The 22073-nt window shown below is 43.8% G+C and overlaps 1 protein-coding gene across 7 annotated transcripts in view; it reads left to right on the forward strand.

The window, feature by feature from the left end:
• Positions 1 to 22073, forward strand: part of LOC139752770 (uncharacterized) — a 199302-nt gene that overhangs the window by 23405 nt on the left and 153824 nt on the right. For 6 of the 7 annotated variants that reach the window (XM_071668677.1, XM_071668680.1, XM_071668681.1 and 3 more), the window contains exons 1-2: positions 3239 to 3387; positions 19093 to 21474. In XM_071668677.1, the coding sequence (XP_071524778.1) occupies positions 19112 to 21474 (2363 nt within the window). In that variant the 5' untranslated portion in view covers positions 3239 to 3387; positions 19093 to 19111. Of the gene's footprint in view, positions 1 to 3238; positions 3388 to 19092; positions 21475 to 22073 lie in introns of those variants that run through there. The other variant, XM_071668678.1, reaches the window with a different exon arrangement.

A 22073-nucleotide genomic window follows, 5' to 3' on the forward strand; every position in this document is an offset into this window, starting at 1 on the left:
CTGATGAATAGCACGGAAGTAAGAGTTGTAATGTGGTCGTAACGTATGGCTGTGCGTGTGTCCAATCTAACTTCTTGAGAGAACGGTGCGACCCTTGAGCACGACGGTACGACCCTTAGGTACGATGGCGTCGCCTTTGACCAAACCCATAAGGTTTAGGTTATATGCCACGCCATCAGTGAAATATTAGCAGTAAATTCTAAGTGGTACGCGGATGGGGAAAAAAAAAGAAGGTATTTTTGTTTTTGTATTGCCATGGGTCATAGACATTTTGTTGCTACATTTCATAACGGTGATGCAAATATACTGTAGATTTTGTCTTCCTTAGTACATGAAAGGAAAGTGGGAGAGAACTACCATAATGTCATTAGAGTTGTGAATGTGTTTGGTGGGTGTTCTAGAACACCAATAATTCACCTGCCAGAAATATAATTGAGTCATTATTTGAGCGAGTTTCTAAGGTTTTTAAAGAGCTCATCCCAGCTGTTTCTTGACCCATGATCAACCAGGGTGTTTTAGCATGCAGGCTGCACCTCTGTTTTACTGGTGTCAGTTTGTTTAAGCATACGACCTTTTTGTGTGCCTGATCATACCCTTGGTTTTGGGTGTAGAGACCCCCAAAGACTTACTTCAGGTAATGATGGCCGTCGTATTGTAGGTAGGGTCTTATCGTCGTCTTTAGTGGTTTTAAAGAAACGAGGATTCGAATGTTTACGTAGAACTATTTAGAATACGAAGAGCAGTTTTCATAATAGTCATCAATTTTTTTTTCGATATTGCAAAATGTACTGGAAAAGGCGAAATAAGTTGTGAATTGTTTGACCGGATGTCGAACAGCCTGTTGTCAAAGAACTTCTTGGAAAGAACCTCAGTAATTCACGTTTCAGTGCTTTAAGTGCGAGATTATTTGGAGATGCAGAAGAAATGATTCAAGGGTGACTAGGATTCGTCAAGGGTGGAGAGGAAGATGCATTTCTCGAGGGTAAAATGAATTTTGGTTTCTTGTGGATGTAGTGAAGATGCGTTTATCGGTGTCATCCTTCATTGTATTGTTGAGATATATACTACATTCGATGATAACTGCCGGCTTTTTTTAAAGTATGGAATTGGTTCATATGGGAATAAAAGGATGGGGCAAGTTGAGGAACGTGGTGGAGGAGGGAGAGAAGGCTAAGAGCTGCATGAGCGAAAAAAGAACGAGGACACCTGGCTGGGATGGAGGTCTCCAAAACGTGTGCTAGGAGTTACAGATGTAGCTGGGACGGGTTATGAGGCAGAAGGGGTACAGTGACGTGATTCCTGTAATTCGGTAGGACTTGTAGATGGAATACAAAGCGTGGTTAAAACCGTGAGGCTGAGTCAGGATGACTTGTCTTGTGGCACCTTGACTGGTGAGATTAAACCAAGAGCCTGGCGTAACTTTAGTGTATATATATATATATATATATATATATATATATATATATATATATATATATATATATATATATATATATATATGCTACCGAATGAAGCAATGAGTTTACTTGTGTACTCCTGCCTCTTCTTTGGGTTGTGGCAGGAGAGATTATTAGTAGCACTGGAAAAGAAGATTCCGTTCAGAGGCAGCAACGGCCTGTACAAGGATAGATAAGGCCACTAATTCTATGGATGGTTTACGCTTGACACAATGGCGCATAAGAGCTTGGGAATACCTCATTTACCTGCCAGGTCTGTAGCGTAGGTGCGATATATCAGATATTAGATACTAAATCGACGGAAGTTAATGATTTCTTGAAATAGAAGTGAAAGCGTTGTTACACTTTTTGCACTTGACACAATGGATAGCGTTTGTAGCTTTCTGATCTTTATCAGTCTTTATGTTTTTGAAATAGTGGTATTTTTTTTTCAAGTTTATTTATAATTCTAATGCGCTCACACATTAGGATTATATCTTTAGACCAAGGTTTTGTTTTTGAATAGAATAGAAACATGATGGATTATTTCCTAGATACAAAAAAATCTAAGCTGTAATAGATGGTGGAAAATGGCCATATCCAAAGTATAGGGAACTCATTGAAAAATAAACTTTAACAAGACCGTCAGGTGCCTATTAAACTTTGGTTTGGAGGTCGACGGGAAGGACTGATTAAATCGGATCCCCTCCAATAGGAAGCAGCAGGAGAGGCTGGGATTGATAGAAGGAGGGTGTAGGAGGTAGGGACGGTTGTCACTCCGCTGCCATGACTAGGATGTAATTGGTGGTGAGGTTTCGTTCAGTGACGGAGTAAGGAGCAGTGCATCTGGCGGTTTGCAGGGGATTAGATGAATTTTAATATATCTCTAGCTTTGACTATAGTACCCTCGAAATGGACGGATTTCAACCGAGTGAATCGACGTGTTTACTGTGTATTCCCGCCTCCCGTGTGGGTTGTGGCAGAAGAGGTTACAGAGCGTACGATAAAAGAGGAGCCCGTTTAAAGGCAGCCACGGTCTGTGCAGGGATTAATGCGGCCACACATTCTATGGATTTGTTGCGCTCGACACTCGACACAGTGGCGCATTAGATCTTGGAAAACTGTTTGAGTAGGTCGCATAGGTGTTGACGAGTGCAATGACCCATGGTGATGAGGATGTTGGTTACTTGGGTCAGTGTGGCGGATGTGATCCAGCACGGTGTCTTGGTCATTACAAGTGGCAGGCAAGGCTTGTTGCTCATCTAGTGATCATTGAGGGCGGAGGGACACGTCAGGTCCTAATCGGCAGGTGGGGGCACGCCAGGCTGTTCCTTTCAAAATACCATTGTTTGTTTTGTTTGGACGCATCTCATGCGTAGCATCTACGGAGTATGTACTGTTTCCGGTGGTCGGTGTTCTCGTCCCACATTTCGTCTTCGTATTATTATCCACTCCCCTATTCTACATTTTTTTTTCACCTTTTCTTTCTCTCCGTCATTACACCGTATGTCAACCAGCACTGACTTTTCCGTGATATTAACACACCTACGACGAGTGGATTTAAGTAGAATATCTGTCGGACTAGAATAGTTGCTTTTAATCTTGGATTCCTCAGGGGCACTACGTAGATGCATTGGAAGTTTCAGTTATATTTGAAACTGACTAGGAACCTGTGGGGGAAACGTGTGTATTGTGTCCCTGATGTGTTTAGATGACGGGAGTATGTGTGTGTGTGTGTGTGTGTGTGTGTCAGTAGATGAGGTAGGGCAGGATGGGGATGATTATGTGCCCTGTTGGTGGCGTGGGAGGCGCGGCAGGTGCGGCCACCCAGACTCAGTGTGCCGTAGAGCGCCCCAGGCTGTGCCACGGATTCTCTCCTCATATTCTCTCCATCGAACCTCCGCCCACTGATAAGGAACGATACTCCGGCGCCACCACGTGGTCGCCTCACGTGGGTCTTCAAGTGCACGTTGTTCCCCTAGAACCTGACAGATACTTTGAGATAACGTGGTTATGTTAGCAGCAGTGAAGTGTTGATCCATGGCGTGTGGTGAAGGTTGTGTGTTGTCTAAGACTTAGTACGACTGGGTTAGGGTGCGGTGGATGACCTTAATCTTTCCCTCAAGCTTCAACATGGTCATGGTCACTTACAAATGACCTAAGTTTTCAGTTATTTTTGATTTCAGGTATAGGTTAAGAACTGTTAGGACTGGCTGAAAGTGGTTTATTTCAACAGGGGCTACTTGAATGCCATTGGTAGCAGCTATGTTAAACGTAACGCGTCATGTACTGTCCAGGATAGATATATCAGTATCATTATTGTCATTATACCCTATTGTTGTTGTTGTTGTTAACAGAAGCCCTATTTTGTGTGTGTGTGTGTGTGTGTGTGTGTGTGTGTGTGTGTGTGTCACCTGTTCGTTCCCATCAGTCTAATTTTCAATCACTAAATCATATTTCGTTTTGAATTTGTCAAGATTTTCATTTGAAGAATCTTCAGCTTGGGTTAAGTAAGAGACTGAGATGAATCGCGTATTTCTAAGAAGAACATGCTGTTTAATGGCGACAAATAATGATTATCTTGTTACGTGAGAGTTAATTAGAATACAGGACTCGAACACTCATCATCATATAACTGACGAATAGATGTATAAGATCTAAGAGTAATGACGTCCGATAAGCTTACTTTCAGCTAGCACCAACATCGGAACCATTGCCTCCTTGGGCGAACCTTCAAAACGAAGACTAGCTATGATGTCTTTCTTCAGGTCACTTATAGGTCTCCTGACTAACTGCCTCTCAAGGATGGCGAATTTGTACCTAAAAAATTGTACAAAGTTCATTCGCAGCTTTTGTTTTTGAGGCCTATTTGGGACAACTGAAAGCAGAGAGATTTCAGTTTTTCAACAGTAGACGGGAGATGTATATGTGTATCAGATTAGAAACTAGAAATCTTGGAAGGCATCGTTGCCAGTATATAATAATTCCCTGTAGACCAGACAGGAATGAAAGCCTGTAAAATCTCTCGCTAAGAACAGACATATTACTACTCCATGTTCATTAGATTCAAGAAATTATTACGTTATATTCAGAGTACTTAGATCAAAGTGAACACTTTCTGAGTCCTGTGAAGAAGTAACTGAGTATCTGGCATTGAAAATTTTTTTAAGTCCTCTCAAATTTTCATCACGCACGATGAATCTAACAGCAGCTTGGTTCGACCCATATTACCTCTCCATGTTCATTAGATTCAAGAAATTGTTAGGTTATATGGAAAGTAGTTAGATCAAAGTGAACATTTTCTGAGTCCTGTGAAGTAATTGAATATCTAGCATCGAAAAAATTGGCAAGTCCTGTCAAATGATAATCACGCACGATGAATCTAACAACAGCTTGGTTCGACCCACGACCCAACCCAGCAGTCTGGGCCCAGCCCTGGTTGTGGGGGTAGAAAACCTTCGAAGGCTTCATGAGGTCGTCCAAGTAACAAAGAAAGAGCTTGCCTGAGAGATAAGATTAATACTAATAATTGCATACTTGGAGCAAGTAACATGAATTATGGCATTTGGCTGTTAGATATGACAATCTTGCATTGGTTAGCATACTCACCCGTGGTATATAAAAAAAAAGATGATCGGTATTGCGATGGATAAAGCTAGGCTCTGATGAGGCTAGGCTAAGGCTGTTACTTGTATCCATAAAAAGTGGGTATTGTAACAACAAACTGTCGTGTCTGCGGTGCAGATGATCGTCAGTGTATTGAATGTTATGTCTCCCCGATCTAATTTAAGGAGTTTAGAGACAGACAGTGTAATGACGTATACAGTCAGATAAAAAAAAAAAATCGGTATTCGATAAAGTTTAAGAAAAAATTGATTTGAGCTTAACAGGTAGACTTTATTATGTACTGTACGCTTATTTGTGATTGGAGTTGAGGACTTTGACCAGTGGAACAAGACGGTATAATGCATGCTTTGATGCCCTGGCCTATGACCTGATCCTTTAGGGTTAGGTCAAAGGCCAGGCAATGCCATCACACCCAAAGTCTTACCGTTGTGCTCGAGAATTGTACTATTGTGGTGATGGGTCGTAGCGTCGTGCTGTAGGGGTTAAACCACGGCTATCACCATAAGCCATACCATTATATATATATATATATATATATATATATATATATATATATATATATATATATATATATATATATATATATATATATATATTTTCTTTTCTTTCTTTCATACTATTCGCCATTTCCCGCGTTAGCGCGGTAGCGTTAAGAACAGAGGACTGGGCCTTTGAGGGAATATCCTCACCTGGCCCCCTGGGTACCTAGCCTGAGCCAGGTACCCAGTTTATCGACCAAACTTTAGGGGAGGATGAACAGCCGGGTTGACTGTGGACCGACTGCCGCAACCAGGATTCGAACCTATGCGCTCGAGCCTGGGCGGCCCGTGGATGCGTCACGGTCAGGAACACTAACTGCTACTTGCCTAACAGTGTGCTGTCCTCTGGCGGTGTGTTCTAAACTGTATACGAGGAGCTGCTTAATGTATCAGCCACGGGGGACAGTAAAAAAAAAATCAATGTGCACACATTTTCTCAATCATAATGATTTACAAAGACGAATCTGTTGAAACTAACACGCATACACTTTGAAATATCTGTGAACATAGCCACCTATATTCAGAATCATGGGAAAATGCAGTTATTTGTGTATAACATACATGAATCATGAATTGTTTCACACAATTTACAATGAATTATGGTAATGTCATTACCAGGACACGTCTAAATGTGCATCACGAGATCGCTAGACGGACACTTACATAATCATTAAGATGGTATAGTGATTTGTCTTACTGTTAATTAGTAAATACCAACTACGTGCAACAATTAATGATTAATTAGGAGCTGTTTACATCAATATGTTAATAATTTTGATGAGCCAAGTCCTGTCCTTGCATTGACCATCGTCATTACAATATGGCCCGTCCACAGAACTTGTTTTTAGATATCAGTATTGTTGTTTGATTCACTTGACACGAACCCCGTTTTCTAAGACGGGCTGCTTTCAAATACTTCAAATCAACGCGATTTCCCTGACCTGGAAATGCAGTTACATGAAATACCCCCCCCCCCCCCCCACACACACACACACACGCACACGCCACCACCACCACCACCACCACCTCACTTTCTCTTTGTGCGTGATTACGAATTGCGTTTTTATTTAGGGGGAGGGGGGGTTAGGAATTTTACGCTTGTGATTCTCCATATATATACTCACTGTCAAGACTTCGGGCACCTCGAGTAAAACTATCCTATCTGAAAAAAAAAAAATAAACACGTAATTGATAATCAGAGGGAAAGAAGAGGTGGTAAGAGGGAGAAGGAAGGGGGATTTAACTCATTTACAAATGCACCAGAAGTGTTCAGTCATCGTCATTTGCGGGTCAGGGAAACCACACTGGATGACGAAGCTCCTAATATCAGTAGCGTCACTGTGTAGTGTAGAGTTTTGACGTTTAAGGTGACGTGATATCGATAGATTTTGATAATTCATATGTATTTTTTTCTTTTATAATGACGTACTTGGCACGTGCAAAACATCCCTCAATGTTGGCCACCTCGGATGAAAGAAAATAGTGAGAAAAAGAATAAACACAGTAGTCAGAGTTTCTTCAGGTTTTTGTACATCTTACTCGTGAAAATAGAAAGATTATGGGAAGAGGGAAAGATGAAAGAAATGTTACACAGCTTCGCTGTTCGAGGGAAGGAGGTATTATAACGGTCAGTCCTTGAGTGATTGGTCTTCACATAAAAATCAAGGGAAGCAGCAGGGTAGCAGGAACACATGTAGACAGCTAAAGATAACAATGACCAAAATGACCTGTGCAATGGGGAGAGGACAGCAACGTCACGGTGGATAAAGATGGATAGTGGGAGAGAGTTGATGCCTAAAGAAAATTTAATGAGGCGTTAAGCTATTGATTCCACTCTGGCTACTAAAAAAAGAGGAGGAAGAGCCACTCCAAATGTGTGAGTGGCAATCCATTGTGGAGTGAATATGACTTCTGCAGATATGATGTTGCTGCTCGCCAGAGAATATAAATACGACACCTATATAACATCCTCAGCTTTTAGGAAACAGATTTTGTAATATTGATGATTCTCACATGGAAGTTGCGTTTTATCTTGATCAGATTTAGCTAGGTGTCCGCTTTCCTATTCCGGGATACTGCTCTGGTTCGAATTAAGAGCGGAGCTGTGGCTAGTGCGAAAATAAGGACGAGTTTGTCTGAGGGGGAATCAAAATATGCCCAATGGAATCATCAGCGTAAGAACTAAACTGGTTGAGTGGTGAAGAAGGGTAATCACATTCAGGCGGTAATATTCCGCAAATAACAGTGTATTTGGAAACGGGATGGTTGTGGTGGTGTTATGGTAATGATGAATTTTCAGTGGCGCATTGTTGCGTGTCCTTATGTGGCCGATGCTGAACAATCGAGAAGTACATGTGGTTAACATGGTGTACTTAAAAACATACTGTATCGGTCAATGGTGTTTCGAGAATAGACACTCATACATAACGCCCGATACTTGGTCTTTACTCAATATAACCTGAAATTTGATTATTATGATGTAGAGTACTTAAGAAACTTGTTGAGGTTGTTTGTTGAAGGAGAGAAAATATGTAAATTAGTATGAATACAGTTTTATAATCAGAAGATCGGAGTAGAAGGAGAAATACGATTAAAGCGATTATAAGAATGAAAGAAATAAGGGAGGGCGTCCAGTGTATGGTGGTGTGTTGCGTCTGACCTGTTCACAGAGGTATTGTAACGGTAGCCTAGCCTTTTGTCAGCGGCTGACTGTATTTAATACTCGGGTACATTGTTCGAGGATAAAAACCTCAACATGCCAAGGATGCTGAGTGATAATCACACACACTAAGAGAAGGTTTCGGTTTGCAAGAGGTGTAGGGAAAAAAACTGATTCCAAAAAGGCAAGATGTGATCGTTGACAGATTCGCGCCAGCTCCATCCTCGGGCAAGGAAAGTTAAGGTGATATGTGACTTGTAAACTTTCTCTCATTTGGTACCTCCCCCCCCCCCCCTACATTTACATGCACAATTCAAACTGTATATGTATTTATACATTTGATTTTATTACATCAACTCTGCAAACAAGTTTATAGTTTGGGTTATGTGAATATGTAAATAACTAATGAGAGATTATTTACTTATTACGTCATTTGATTTTATTACATCAACTCTGCACACAAGTTTATAGTTTGCATTATGTAGATATGTAAATAACTAATGAGATTATTTACTTATCATCATTACGTCAACACATTTCCATTTATGTGGGGTTGGATCAAGTACATATTAACCTTTTTGATAAAATTTTGCAGAACTGTGGTCCCAAACCCGTACCTCGCATGCTGGCAAAGATCAGGGACAGAGCTCAGTTCCCTGGAGTAAAAATGTTTAAAAGAAAAAAGTATAAATGTAGCAAAAGGGTACGCCAACAAATTCCAGCTTGGTACAAGGAATGACCTTGACAAACCCTACCACTGATCTTGTTGCCGAGACCCTTATGCTTAAGGCGAGGGTTGCGGGTGCATTTAGTTTTTGGAGCTTGTCATTTGTCGTTTTCTAATTGTCCTTAGAAATATTATACTTGTATCGTACCCTAGTTATCCCCAGAATTTTATAATAAGTATTTTTCCTGAAGAATCTTTATTGTATTTAACTTATTATCCCGTAAGTATTCTCCTGAAGGTGAGACTTTGTGACATATCACGATCTGTATATGCCTTTCCCTGTTCTTGCATGCCTTGCCAAGTTTACACCAGTGTTGAAGCCTGTATTGCTTGCGGTTGGTGGAGTTTTGGGGTTACGAGATCAAGTGCAGAGAGGGCAAGGTCACAGCTGTTATTTCTGTCAGCGAAACCGGCTTAAGGTTAGGAGGAACGTATGTTAGAGGTGCATAGCTGAAATGAATGGCGTTGTTTTTGGCAAACCCCGAGATAAACTTCGATGAGAGACTTGATTTTTTTAATTCGTAACAGCACGGATTCAGGGAAAGGAGGTAATGTGTAACAAACATCTTGGACTTTTGTGCGACAGTGCAGTCCGTTCTGGGCAAAGTAGAAGGTTGGATGGATACCGTTTGGGTCTTCCAGAAAGCATTTGACACTATACCACATGGAAGGTTTGTAAAGAAGCTGGGTCTTCGGGCAGGAATAAATGGGTGACTTCTTCTAAGGTAAGAAAATTTCCCTTGTAGGAATGAATAAACGACTCATGTCAACGGAACCTTTTTTGAAGTTGGTTGGCTTGCCGCAGGACCCATTCCTGGGACCATTGCTCTTCTTGTTCTGTGTAAATGACTTGTCACAAGGATCGAAATCATGTCTGAATAAGTCCGTGATTGTTGCCAAGATCATAGAGGAAGTAAAGAGTGAGGTGGATTTAGACAAACACCAAAGTTTGTCTGACACACTGTCAATGAAATTCATTGTATGCAAATGCAGATTAATGAGGATGGGACACAGTGAAAGAAGGCCTCGGTACCATTGTCATCTAGTAGGGAATAAGGCGCAGGGATCTGTAGTTGAGAGGGACTTGGGAGTTGATATCGACCCAAAGCTGTCGTCAGAGCCCCACCTCAAGAGAAGCTGTAAGGGAGACAACAAACTGTCCACTGGTAATTATTAGCATCGCATTCAAGTGCTTTGGAAAGGAAGTTTTCAGTAAAGTGCTCTCATCTTACCATAAGCTAAAACTGAATTACGCTTATTGTGTTGGGCTGCCTCATTTCTAAAATACAAAGAACTAATCAAAACCTCAGGGGAGGGCAACAGAGATGGTACCACAACTGAAAGCGGAGAGTTACAGTGAGGGGATAGAGGTCATCGTTTTGTCCATCATGGATGAGAAGTGGAAGAGGTGCTTTGACCACAGCCTCACAGTTATTAAACAAGATTGACGTAGAAGTTGGATCTGGAGAAGGCATATATGATATATATATATATATATATATATATATATATATATATATATATATATATATATATATATATATATATATATATATATATATTTGCCATTTCCCGCGTTAGCGAGGTAGCATAGAGGACAGAGCCTTATAGGAAATATCCTCACTTGGCCCCCTTCTCTGTTCTTCTTTTGGAAAATTAAAAAACGAAAGGGGAGGATTTCCAGCCCCCCGCTCCCTCCCCTTTTAGTCGCCTTCTAAGACACGCAGGGAATACGTGGGAAGTACTCTTTCTCCCCTATCCCCATGGATATAATATATATATATATATATATATATATATATATGAGTTTGAATGGAGAAAAACTTGAGGAAGTGAAGTGTTTTAGATAACTGGGAGTGGATCTGGCAGCGGATGGAACCATGGAAGCGGAAGTGGATCATAGGGTGGGGGAGGGGGCGAAAATTCTGGGAGCCTTGAAGAATGTGTGGAAGTCGAGAACATTATCTCGGAAAGCAAAAATGGGTATGTTTGAAGGAATAGTGGTTCCAACAATGTTGTGTGGTTGCGAGGCGTGGGCTATGGATAGAGTTGTGCGCAGGAGGATGGATGTGCTGGAAATGAGATGTTTGAGGACAATGTGTGGTGTGAGGTGGTTTGATCGAGTAAGTAACGTAAGGGTAAGAGAGATGTGTGGAAATAAAAAGAGCATGGTTGAGAGAGCAGAAGAGGGTGTTTTGAAATGGTTTGGGCACATGGAGAGAATGAGTGAGGAAAGATTGACCAAGAGGATATATGTGTCGGAGGTGGAGGGAACGAGGAGAAGAGGGAGACCAAATTGGAGGTGGAAAGATGGAGTGAAAAAGATTTTGTGTGATCGGGGCCTGAACATGCAGGAGGGTGAAAGGAGGGCAAGGAATAGAGTGAATTGGATCGATGTGGTATACCGGGGTTGACGTGCTGTCAGTGGATTGAATCAAGGCATGTGAAGCGTCTGGGGTAAACCATGGAAAGCTGTGTAGGTATGTATATTTGCGTGTGTGGACGTATGTATATACATGTGTATGGGGGTGGGTTGGGCCATTTCTTTCGTCTGTTTCCTTGCGCTACCTCGCAAACGCGGGAGACAGCGACAAAGCAAAAAAAAAAAAAAAAAAAAAAAATATATATATATATATATATATATATATATATATATATATATATATATATATATATATATATATATATATATATGATAGAGTTGATAGAGATGCTCTGTGGAAGGTATTAAGAATATATGGTGTGGGAGGCAAGTTGTTAGAAGCAGTGAAAAGTTTTTATCGAGGATGTAAGGCATGTGTACGTGTAGGAAGAGAGGAAAGTGATTGGTTCTCAGTGAATGTAGGTTTGCGGCAGGGGTGTGTGATGTCTCCATGGTTGTTTAATTTGTTTATGGATGGGGTTGTTAGGGAGGTAAATGCAAGAGTCTTGGAAAGAGGGGCAAGTATGAAGTCTGTTGGGGATGAGAGAGCTTGGGAAGTGAGTCAGTTGTTGTTCGCTGATGATACAGCGCTGGTGGCGGATTCATGTGAGAAACTGCAGAAGCTGGTGACGGAGTTTGGTAAAGTGTGTGGAAGAAGAAAGTTAAGAGTAAATGTGAATAAGAGCAAGGTTATTAGGTACAGTAGGGTTGAGGGTCAAGTCAATTGGGAGGTGAGTTTGAATGGTGAAAAACTGGAGGAAGTGAAGTGTTTTAGATATCTGGGAGTGGATCTGTCAGCGGATGGAACCATGGAAGCGGAAGTGGATCATAGGGTGGGGGAGGGGGCGAAAATTTTGGGAGCCTTGAAAAATGTGTGGAAGTCGAGAACATTATCCCGGAAAGCAAAAATGGGTATGTTTGAAGGAATAGTAGTTCCAACAATGTTGTATGGTTGCGAGGCGTGGGCTATGGATAGAGTTGTGCGCAGGAGGATGGATGTGCTGGAAATGAGATGTTTGAGGACAATGTGTGGTGTGAGATGGTTTGATCGAGTAAGTAACGTAAGGGTAAGAGAGATGTGTGGAAATAAAAAGAGCGTGGTTGAGAGAGCAGAAGAGGGTGTTTTAAAATGGTTTGGGCACATGGAGAGAATGAGTGAGGAAAGATTGACCAAGAGGATATATGTGTCGGAGGTGGAGGGAACGAGGAGAAGAGGGAGACCAAATTGGAGGTGGAAAGATGGAGTGAAAAAGATTTTGTGTGATCGGGGCCTGAACATGCAGGAGGGTGAAAGGAGGGCAAGGAATAGAGTGAATTGGAGCGATGTGGTATACAGGGGTTGACGTGCTGTCAGTGGATTGAATCAAGGCATGTGAAGCGTCCGGGGTAAACCATGGAAAGCTGTGTAGGTATGTATATTTGTGTGTGTGGACGTGTGTATGTACATGTGTATGGGGGGGGTTGGGCCATTTCTTTCGTCTGTTTCCTTCCGCTACCTCGCAAACGCGGGAGACAGCGACAAAGTATAAAAAAAAAAAAAAAAAAAAAAAAAAAAAAAAAATATATATATATATTCCCTGGGGATAGGGGAGTAAGAATACTTCCCACGTATTCCCTGCGTGTCGTAGAAGGCGACTAAAAGGGAAGGGAGCGGGGGGCTGGAAATCCTCCCCTCTCGTTTTTTTTTTTTTTTTTTTTTAATTTTCCAAAAGAAGGAACAGAGAAGAGGGCCAGGTGAGGATATTCCCTCAAAGGCCCAGTCCTCTGTTCTTAACGCTACCTCGCTATCGCGGGAAATAGCGAATAGTATGAAAAAAAAAAAAAAAAAAAAAAAAAATATATATATATAATATATATATATATATATATATATATATATATATATATATATATATATATATATATATATTCTGCAGATGCTGAATAGATATCATGCTAAAACAATATTGGGTTGTATATGGTATGGAAAGGGTTGAATTGATTTCAGGTCTCCTCTCTCACGTAAACAGCTGTTGCGGGCGGATGAACACCTTTCATTTGTTGACTCTGCCATGTCCGTCGAGGCGATTGTTTTTACTGTTTTTACGTTCCTGTTGCTTGCTGTTGTTACATCGTTCATGTAACCAACGTGTTGTTACGTCAGTACGTTTTGCTTGTGAAGTTTTTCGTTTGAATGCTGTCAGGGAGAGCAGACTGAGAGTGGGGTGTTTGTTTACACTCGTCTCATGGATCGTGCCACGGGTGTTCACGCGCCTCTCCGTCACGGGCCTGATGGCTATGGCAAAGGATGGAGCAAGACGTACAGGTATCGCAATCATATTACCGATAGAGGTTTAATTACTTTCTCCAGTTCCGCTGCGTGTCGTATGTTTTGGGTTAGGATGGTAGCACGTTATGTAGGCGCTGTGACGCGAGTGGACTACATGTTATTATACATAGATTTTGAAGGCTCGTCTCTACCGTAAACAAGCCTATGTACTGCTCCCGCGGTGAGTTAAGCGGTTTGAGGTTTGTACTCTATGCTCCGGTACACTTTCTAAATGCTTGTCTAGTGAGAGTTTTTTTTAGACTCGTGTGACACGTAACATTATGACAGAGTACGAGAATGAAAGTCTGGTTCATTGTGTAGGCTTTCCTCAGTAACCTGTTATTTCCAGCGGATCAAGCAAGGGTTAGATGATGTTCGTCAGGTGGCGGAATGCTGTGTTGAATTAAGTGACGATTATCATGTACATATTCTATTCTTTTTTTTTTTTAAGTCGTTTTTGTAGAGATGAGAAACAGGATCAGGTAATTAGTTAATTGGCAATGTGTGTGTACCCTGATCATGACTGCCTCTCCAAATTTTCGAAGTGATTGGTTCCCGAAAGTCTTGAAGTCTTTAAAGAGCTCTGTTTCACCTCCAATAACCGTATATCTATCTATCTATCTATCTATCTATCTATCTATCTATCTATCTATCTATCTATATATATATATATATGATGTCACCGAAGTCCGCCTGCAAATGGTTTCACCGTAAGTGAAGTCACCTCGACGAGGCTATATCATCATCAGTGAACGAAAAGGAGTACAGTCTTGTCAAGAAGTCCATCATTTTTCTGCCTCTGCTTGTAGTCCTTCCCCGAAGCTCCAGGAGCCCCTTAAAATGGGTCCTGGGGATATATACTTAATATAAACGGTAGATATAGTATATATATACCATGTATATATTTCAAACAGAATACAAGACTAAAAATGAACGACTGGTGAGTCAACTTTTCTGTTTAGATAATGCTGAGAAATGATGTAAAAAGAAGAGCAATCGTAAATTCAGTGTTCAGTAGTATATCAGAGGTAAGAACTAGTCACCGAAAGGAATTACGGTCATGCATCATGTTTCACGATTATATATTGCTCGGAAGAATAGGAATCTTAGGATATAAGGTTACAAGCACACACACGCACACACACACACACACACACACACACACACGAGAAAATATATGTTTGATAGATTGAACTAAACTTCTCCAGCACGACGTTTTACTACCCTTGGCTTTGATGGCCGGGCCTTGAGCCGACTGGTAAGGGCCAGTTGATTGGTCTTGACATCATACCCAAGGGTTATATACCTTCGTGTTCAAGGGTCATATCTTTCGTGCTCATGGGCACCACTGTCGTACTTGAGGGATCGTATCGTCGTGATTATGGGTCATAGTGTCGTTCTCTCGTCTTACCGTCGTGTCTAAGGGGCATCCTTCGGGTGGGGTCTTACCGTCGTGTCTAAGGGGCATCCTTCGGGTGGGGGGTCTTACCATCGTGTCTAAGGGGCATCCTTCGGGTGGGGGTCTTACCGTCGTGTCTAAGGGGCATCCTTCGGGTGGGGGTCTTCCCGTCGTGTCTATGGGGCATCCTTTGGTTGGGGTCTTACCGACCGTCGTGTCTAAGAGGCATCCTTCGGGTGGGGGTCTTACCGTCGTGTCTAAGGGGCATCCTTCGGGTGGGGTCTTACCGTCGTGTCTAAGGGGCATCCTTCGGGTGGGGGTCTTACCGTCGTGTCTAAGGGGCATCCTTCGGGTGGGGTCTTACCGTCGTGTCTAAGGGGCATCCTTCGGGTGGGGTCTTACCGTCGTGTCTAAGGGGCATCCTTCGGGTGGGGTCTTACCGTCGTGTCTAAGGGGCATCCTTCGGGTGGGGGTCTTACCGTCGTGTCTAAGGGGTATCCTTCGGGTGGGGGTCTTCCCGTCGTGTCTATGAGGCATCCTTTGGTTGGGGTCTTACCGACCGTCGTGTCTAAGAGGCATCCTTCGGGTGGGGGTCTTACCGTCGTGTCTAAGGGGCATCCTTGGTTGGGGGTCTTACCGTCGTGTTTAAGGGGCATCCTTCGGGTGGGGGTCTTACCGTCGTGTCTAAGGGGCATCCTTCGGGTGGGGGTCTTACCGTCGTGTTTAAGGGGCATCCTTCGGGTGGGGGTCTTACACCGTCGTGTTAGCCTGAAGGTTGGTGTTGGTCATGACATTTCGCCTCTACGTCGAAAAGTTCAGATACACAATCTGGATTTTCACCCGCGCTCTTGACCACAGCTTCTATACACCATCACCAACATCAAAGGTGCCTCAGAGTCGTCTCTCCCCCTCCCTTTGCACACACACCTGCGAGGATCCGCCAGGGGGGTCATTGTATCTATGATGTGCTGAATTCCTCTCACCCCTCCTCCTCGCCGCTCAGTAGGGTCATGTGGTTATCTTATAAAGGTCGGTCGACTTTGACTCTCCGGCTCATGATGAGTCGGTGTCTATTCAGAGTTGGATCGCACCGATGGGGAAGTTTAGTGTGTGTGTGTGTTTGTGTGTGTGTGTGTGTGTGTGTGTGTGTGTGTGTGTGTGTGTGTGTGTGTGTGTGTGTGTGTGTGTTGGGGGGATGTTTTGGCTTCAAGCCATGACATTAGCTGGAGCCGTCGACCACACGGCCATCATTGACTTGCATTGGTCGTGTATATTTATACGTATATGAATTGTAAACCAAGCTCTACAGTAAGGGTGCAAATTGTATGAACTTCATCTCTCTCTCTCTCTCTCTCTCTCTCTCTCTCTCTCTCTCTCTCTCTCTCTCTCTCTCTCTCTCTCTCTCTCTCTCTCGGGTGTCCTCAAAAATGTACTAACTTTTTTTGACACCCTGTAACTCACCGAATTTTTAGGGTCAGTTAGATCTGAAAAAAGAAAATTCAGTGTTATAGGGTGTCAAATAGTGAGTACATTTTTTGGGACACCCTGTATATATATATATATATATATATATATATATATATATATATATATATATATATATATATATATATATATATATATAAATATATATATATATATATATATATATATATATATATATATATATATATATATATATATATATATATATATAGTGTGTGTGTGTGTGTGGTTTTAAATATTTATCAGCTTTCCCCACGTTAGCTAGATAGCGCCAGGAACAGACGAAGGAAGGTCGCATTCGCTCACATCCATTTTCTGTGTCTGTCTGTCTGTCTGTCTGTCTGTCTGTCTGTCTCTCTCTCTCTCTCTCTCTCTCTCTCTCTCTCTCTCTCTCTCTCTCTCTCTCTCTCTCTCTCTCTCTCTCTCTCTTAGAGGAGGTGGCATGTACGGGTGGAAGATAAGTAAAAGTAAGAGAGAAACGAGAGTATGTACAGTGTAATGTGCAGGTGAAGGAGGTGACTATCTGAGACTCGTGTGTGGGGTCAGGGCTTGACTGGAGTAAAAATTTTTATTTCAGGGTCTCGAGAACATTGGAAGTGGTTGTCATGACGCTTGAAAATCACACTGAGGCCGTCACAAGGACACCAGCAGATACCCTATCACACTTGACCAGTGTATATATGTTGGAGTTCAATCCCTTAAGGTTGTGACACATTAGGAGGCTCGAATTGGCCGATTCCCTTGCCTGCATTGCGTCTTCGGGAGCCTACGAAAAAAAAGGAAGAAAGAATAAAGATGGAGCTTATTCAACTGTATCATCCCTACCGAACTTTGCCTTGAAGGCATAGCCAGAGGAGGAAAGATCATGGCCGACATGATGACGGTAAAAACAGACACTCTCTACGAGTCCATGTTTGGGAGTTGGACAAGAAAAATAGTAAGATATCGTAGAATTCGTAGGTTTTGTTTTGGTACCATGATGACGTCTGTGGAGATGGCAGGGGTAATTACACGGCTGGTCTCCCCATGGTGATATGGTGAGAGGAGACGAAGAATAAAAAAAAGTCATTGATTCATTGAGCACGACGGTACGACTGTTGCACATGACGGTACGATCCTTGAACGCGACCTTACGATCGTCAAGCATTGCGGTGCGATGTTGAGCACGACGGCACAGCCTTTGGGAATGATGACCTGACCTTAGGTCGGGGCCATCGTGCCCCGAGGATCGTACCGTATTGCTTAGGGGATTAGAGAAAGCTGGATAGACTTCTACGTGCCATCGGAGTAGACCCAGAGCTGTACCAAGTCAGGAGTGGTGCTGAGAGACTGCAGGTGCTGGAAGTGTCACAATGCACGTAGTACCAGGCAGGAAACTCCCTCATATTTCTCCTTGTTCCCCCTAAAATTTCCCTTTACCCCTCATATCACCGTGTGTTCCCTCATGTTTCATAGCTGTTCTCAAAGTGTTCACCTGCTTACTCTCTTTTTTCCCTTGTTCACCTGTCTCCCATCACCCTCAGACGTCATCATCTTTTCCTGTTCTTAACTTCCTCTCTTCCTCAGTGTTCCTGTGTTTCTCTGTGGTCTCTCATTTCTGTGTTTCCGGCTTTTCTTCCCCCGTGTTTCTTTACCTTTCCATGTGTTCCCGTATGTTTTACTTCGTCTCCTTGTGTTCTGTGTTTCCTTATGTTCCCCTGCATTTTTCTATGTCTTCCCCGTTTTTCCTTATGTTCCCTATGTTTACTTATGTTTCCTCATATACCCAGCGCCATGGAGGTTCGCCTTCATCTTCACAGCTCGTGGTTCGAGGCTTATACGTACGTACTCACTGCAATATTCCATGATCTCGAAGGTCCCGCCAAGGCTTAAGATTATGAGGAAGTGCGAGCACGTAAGATCTTGACCATGATATACCATTCTTCTTTACTCGCGAATGAACAATTACTGTGAAAGATTAGTGCGTGTTACACACACACACACACCCCGACTCAAGGCAGATGCTGTTTGAGAGGTGCTTGGTGCTTCCCAGTGGGGCGACTTTGCTTCCGTGAAGACGTTCCTTGACTTTTCGAAATATAAACTTACAGAGGCCTTTTCAAGTGCCTGGTGTAACGTTAATACGTCTCTTCAGATAGATGTGTTTTATATTCTCAGACTTATATACGTTAAACTTTTTCTTTATATGATTTTCTTCTATACATCATGAAAATTGTTTTTCTCGTACTGTGTTTTTTTTTACCGCTGAGTCATGTGTGTCCAGTGATGTGTGTACTGGAAACAATGACGCACAATTTTTTTTTTATACAAACGTCAAAATAAGACTAAAAAAAATGGCTATGTATTTTATCTTCTTTTAGCATTTAATGTTTTCAGGCTCAGGTGATCTTTGGCGTCGTGGACGAGTCTTATAGTGGATGGGATTAAAATCATTCCACCTGCTTCCCATTATGCTCCCGTGTCGTGTAACATTACCTTCTTATTTCCCAGGTGAGTGATATGACCCAGGATGGCCGACAACCAGCTTAAAACGGAGGCTCTGGAGGGTTCTCCCGGTCACCAGGAAAGAAACTTGCCCTCAGCCTGTGCTCATACCCCGTTCGTTGCCCCAGCCCAGCACCACACACCCCCACCATCACCCCACGACACCCAGACACACTCCCCTCATCTCACCCACCAGGAAATACCGCCCGGCGATACCTCAGACAACACAGATAGCTCCTCACCTCCCGACCTGCCTGACACGGATTCTCAAGACCCCGTCATCATCCCAGACTTGAAAGGAGTTTCCAGCAGACTGGACTCCCGCATCCCTCACCATACATCATACCGACTGAAAGCCAAATTTGGCGAATTAAGGCAGACAGGCAGGCCGGGTGAGTCTGGTCTGGCGGCGCCGGACGAAATGAGTGAACTGTTGAGTGGGTGTCACGCCGATGACGTCAGCGTCCGACAAGGTTTCTCAACATCTGGCGAGATCAGCGACGCTGATGGGGAATTTCACCCAACGGAGTCAGTGCCAGCAGAGCTTCGGACCGAGTGTCACGGCGCCGTTCCCCTTGAGCTGAACCCGCACCGCGGAAGGTCTGCCGTGGAACAAGGGCCCGACGCAACCACCTCGCTCAGTTCACCTCGACATTCGCTGAGGAAAACATCTCACCCGTGTGCTGGAGAAAGGAGGCCATTCACTCCTGCATTAACGGAGGAAGGTGGAGTCCTCAGAAAGCGTGAGGCTGATCAGAGTGAGTCAGTACAGCCAGCGTCCAATCGTCGACATTCAGACTCTCAAGGTCCCTTTTCGCCGTGTGACCCAGCCCTGTCGCCAGAACCAGTTAGCTTGACTTCGCAGCAGCCAAATCCAGCCCATCTACCTCTCAAGAGGACCAAACCTGCGGTTAGGGATGAATTCACAGGTCGCCCCTTACCCTCCCGGCAACCGGAAGTATTATTTTCATTAGCAAGGGCCCAGCTCGACCCCGCCGCCCCAGCCCCACCGGGATACAAAGTTAGAAAGTCCTCAACGAGGGAGGCCCAAATAGGCAGGGACAGTGAGAACGTCACCGTGGGTTTCCAGGATACCCCAGGTGCTTCGAAGAACACCTCTAACTTCTTCCCTGTAAAGAGGGTGAGGAAGAAGTCTTACATTTCGTCTGTGACTTTAGCTGCCGAGAACCCTCTGCCGGAGATTGAAGACCCTACTTCATCCCGCTCTCAGGAGGAAAGTTCCCCCGATGAGGACAAAGATAGGCGTCAGTCATTTGTGATTGTGGCAGTGAGCGACGCGAGTGATACTCCACTAGACGACTCCTGGGATCACGGAGATTTAGGTGACGATTCATCTCTCAACATGAAGATCCTTAATGACAAGACTCAAGGCGCCAGCAAGGCTGCTAAGAGTGCCACCCTTGGAGTATGCCATGAGCCTGACAAGCACGACGATGTTAAATTGTCAGTAATGAATATTGTGGAAGACGCCGCCGCGGACAAGGACGTGAAATGTGCAGAGAGCGGCTGCCCTCGTGATGAAAAACAGAGCGAAAGAAGTAGAATAAAAAATGTGTTATTCCATGTGAAAGAAGAGGAGAAGGATGACGTCCAGGTAAAGAAAATATCGAATGAACAGAAGAAATCTGTGGATAAATGTGGGGGACAAGATAATATGGGTTTTGTTGAGGACGAAGAAAACATCAAGAACCGTGAGAACTCTCCTCCGTCAGACGACCAGCAACAGAAGTCGTCTCCAGAGTCGCAGAGGAGACGATCTGATCCCGAGTGTCTGTCTGTTGTCAAGGACCAGATTTTCCGGTGCCACAGTTACGGCACAGAACTGAACCAGGTGTTGAACAACCTCAGCGCTGACCAGGCTAGCCCTGTTACGACCCCAACGCTCAGGAAGCGTAGCGCATCGAGAGGGCGACCAGATTACACCCCATCGGACTCGGAGGGAACAGAGAAACAAGAGGAAACGTCCTTCTCATCCAAGTACGACGCCAAGAAAGAGATGAAACATCCACCGTTAAGACCAACTTTCTCCCTTGGCACGGAAGACAGCAGTCCAAGTATCTTCCGAAAGTTAATTAGCAATCCTTGGATGACACTCACTCGCAGTGATTCCATCAAGTCCGACATGGCAACAATTATGAGAAAAGAGGAAGGTTTGTGCCGAAGCACAAGTAACATTTGGGAAGGCAGCAGCCGACCTCGGGGCAGCGGCTCCGGCCAGCACGCCAGGCCGCCCCAGCCGCCCTCTTCCACTCTCTCTAGGGACGACTATTACTACATCCTCCACAAACACATGTATCGCAACAGCCGCCGCAACGTCCAGCAGAAGCTGCACCGACAGCTCAGCGAACCACGCCACGACGATTACAGGTATAGCGACTACTATAGAGACGATTATTATAAGAAAAACGACAGTTACTCTGATCACCACCATAATCACTCGCGACACAGCCAGTCAGACCATCAGAACCACTCAAAACATGGCCATCACCATTCAGATCAACATAGCCACTCGAGACATGGCCACCACCATTCAGACCAATATAGCCTCTCTAAACATAGCCACCACCATTCAGACCATCATAGCCATTCAAAACATAGCCACCACCATTCAGACCATCATAGCCATTCAAAACATAGCCACCACCATTCAGACCAACATAGCCATTCGAGTTACTCAAGGCACAACCACCATGACCCATCAGAGCACCGAGGTCACTCTAGCCTCTCCAAACACAGCCACCACGACCACTCAGAACACCATAGCCACCGCGGTTCTGTCAACTCACACCGAGTCATCCATCACCGCAGTCTCTCCCAGCGAAACCTACCCAGACCCAGACACGAACCAATCAGACGCCTCAACACCTACGCCCACGAACAGTACCATAAATATGTACAGGAACACGAATACAGGTGTGAACAAGAACAGGCTTATGAGCAGGCTCAGGGGCACGAGGGCGAGTACC

Source organism: Panulirus ornatus, chromosome 13 (genome assembly GCF_036320965.1).
Source record: "Panulirus ornatus isolate Po-2019 chromosome 13, ASM3632096v1, whole genome shotgun sequence".
Taxonomy (NCBI): domain Eukaryota; kingdom Metazoa; phylum Arthropoda; class Malacostraca; order Decapoda; family Palinuridae; genus Panulirus; species Panulirus ornatus.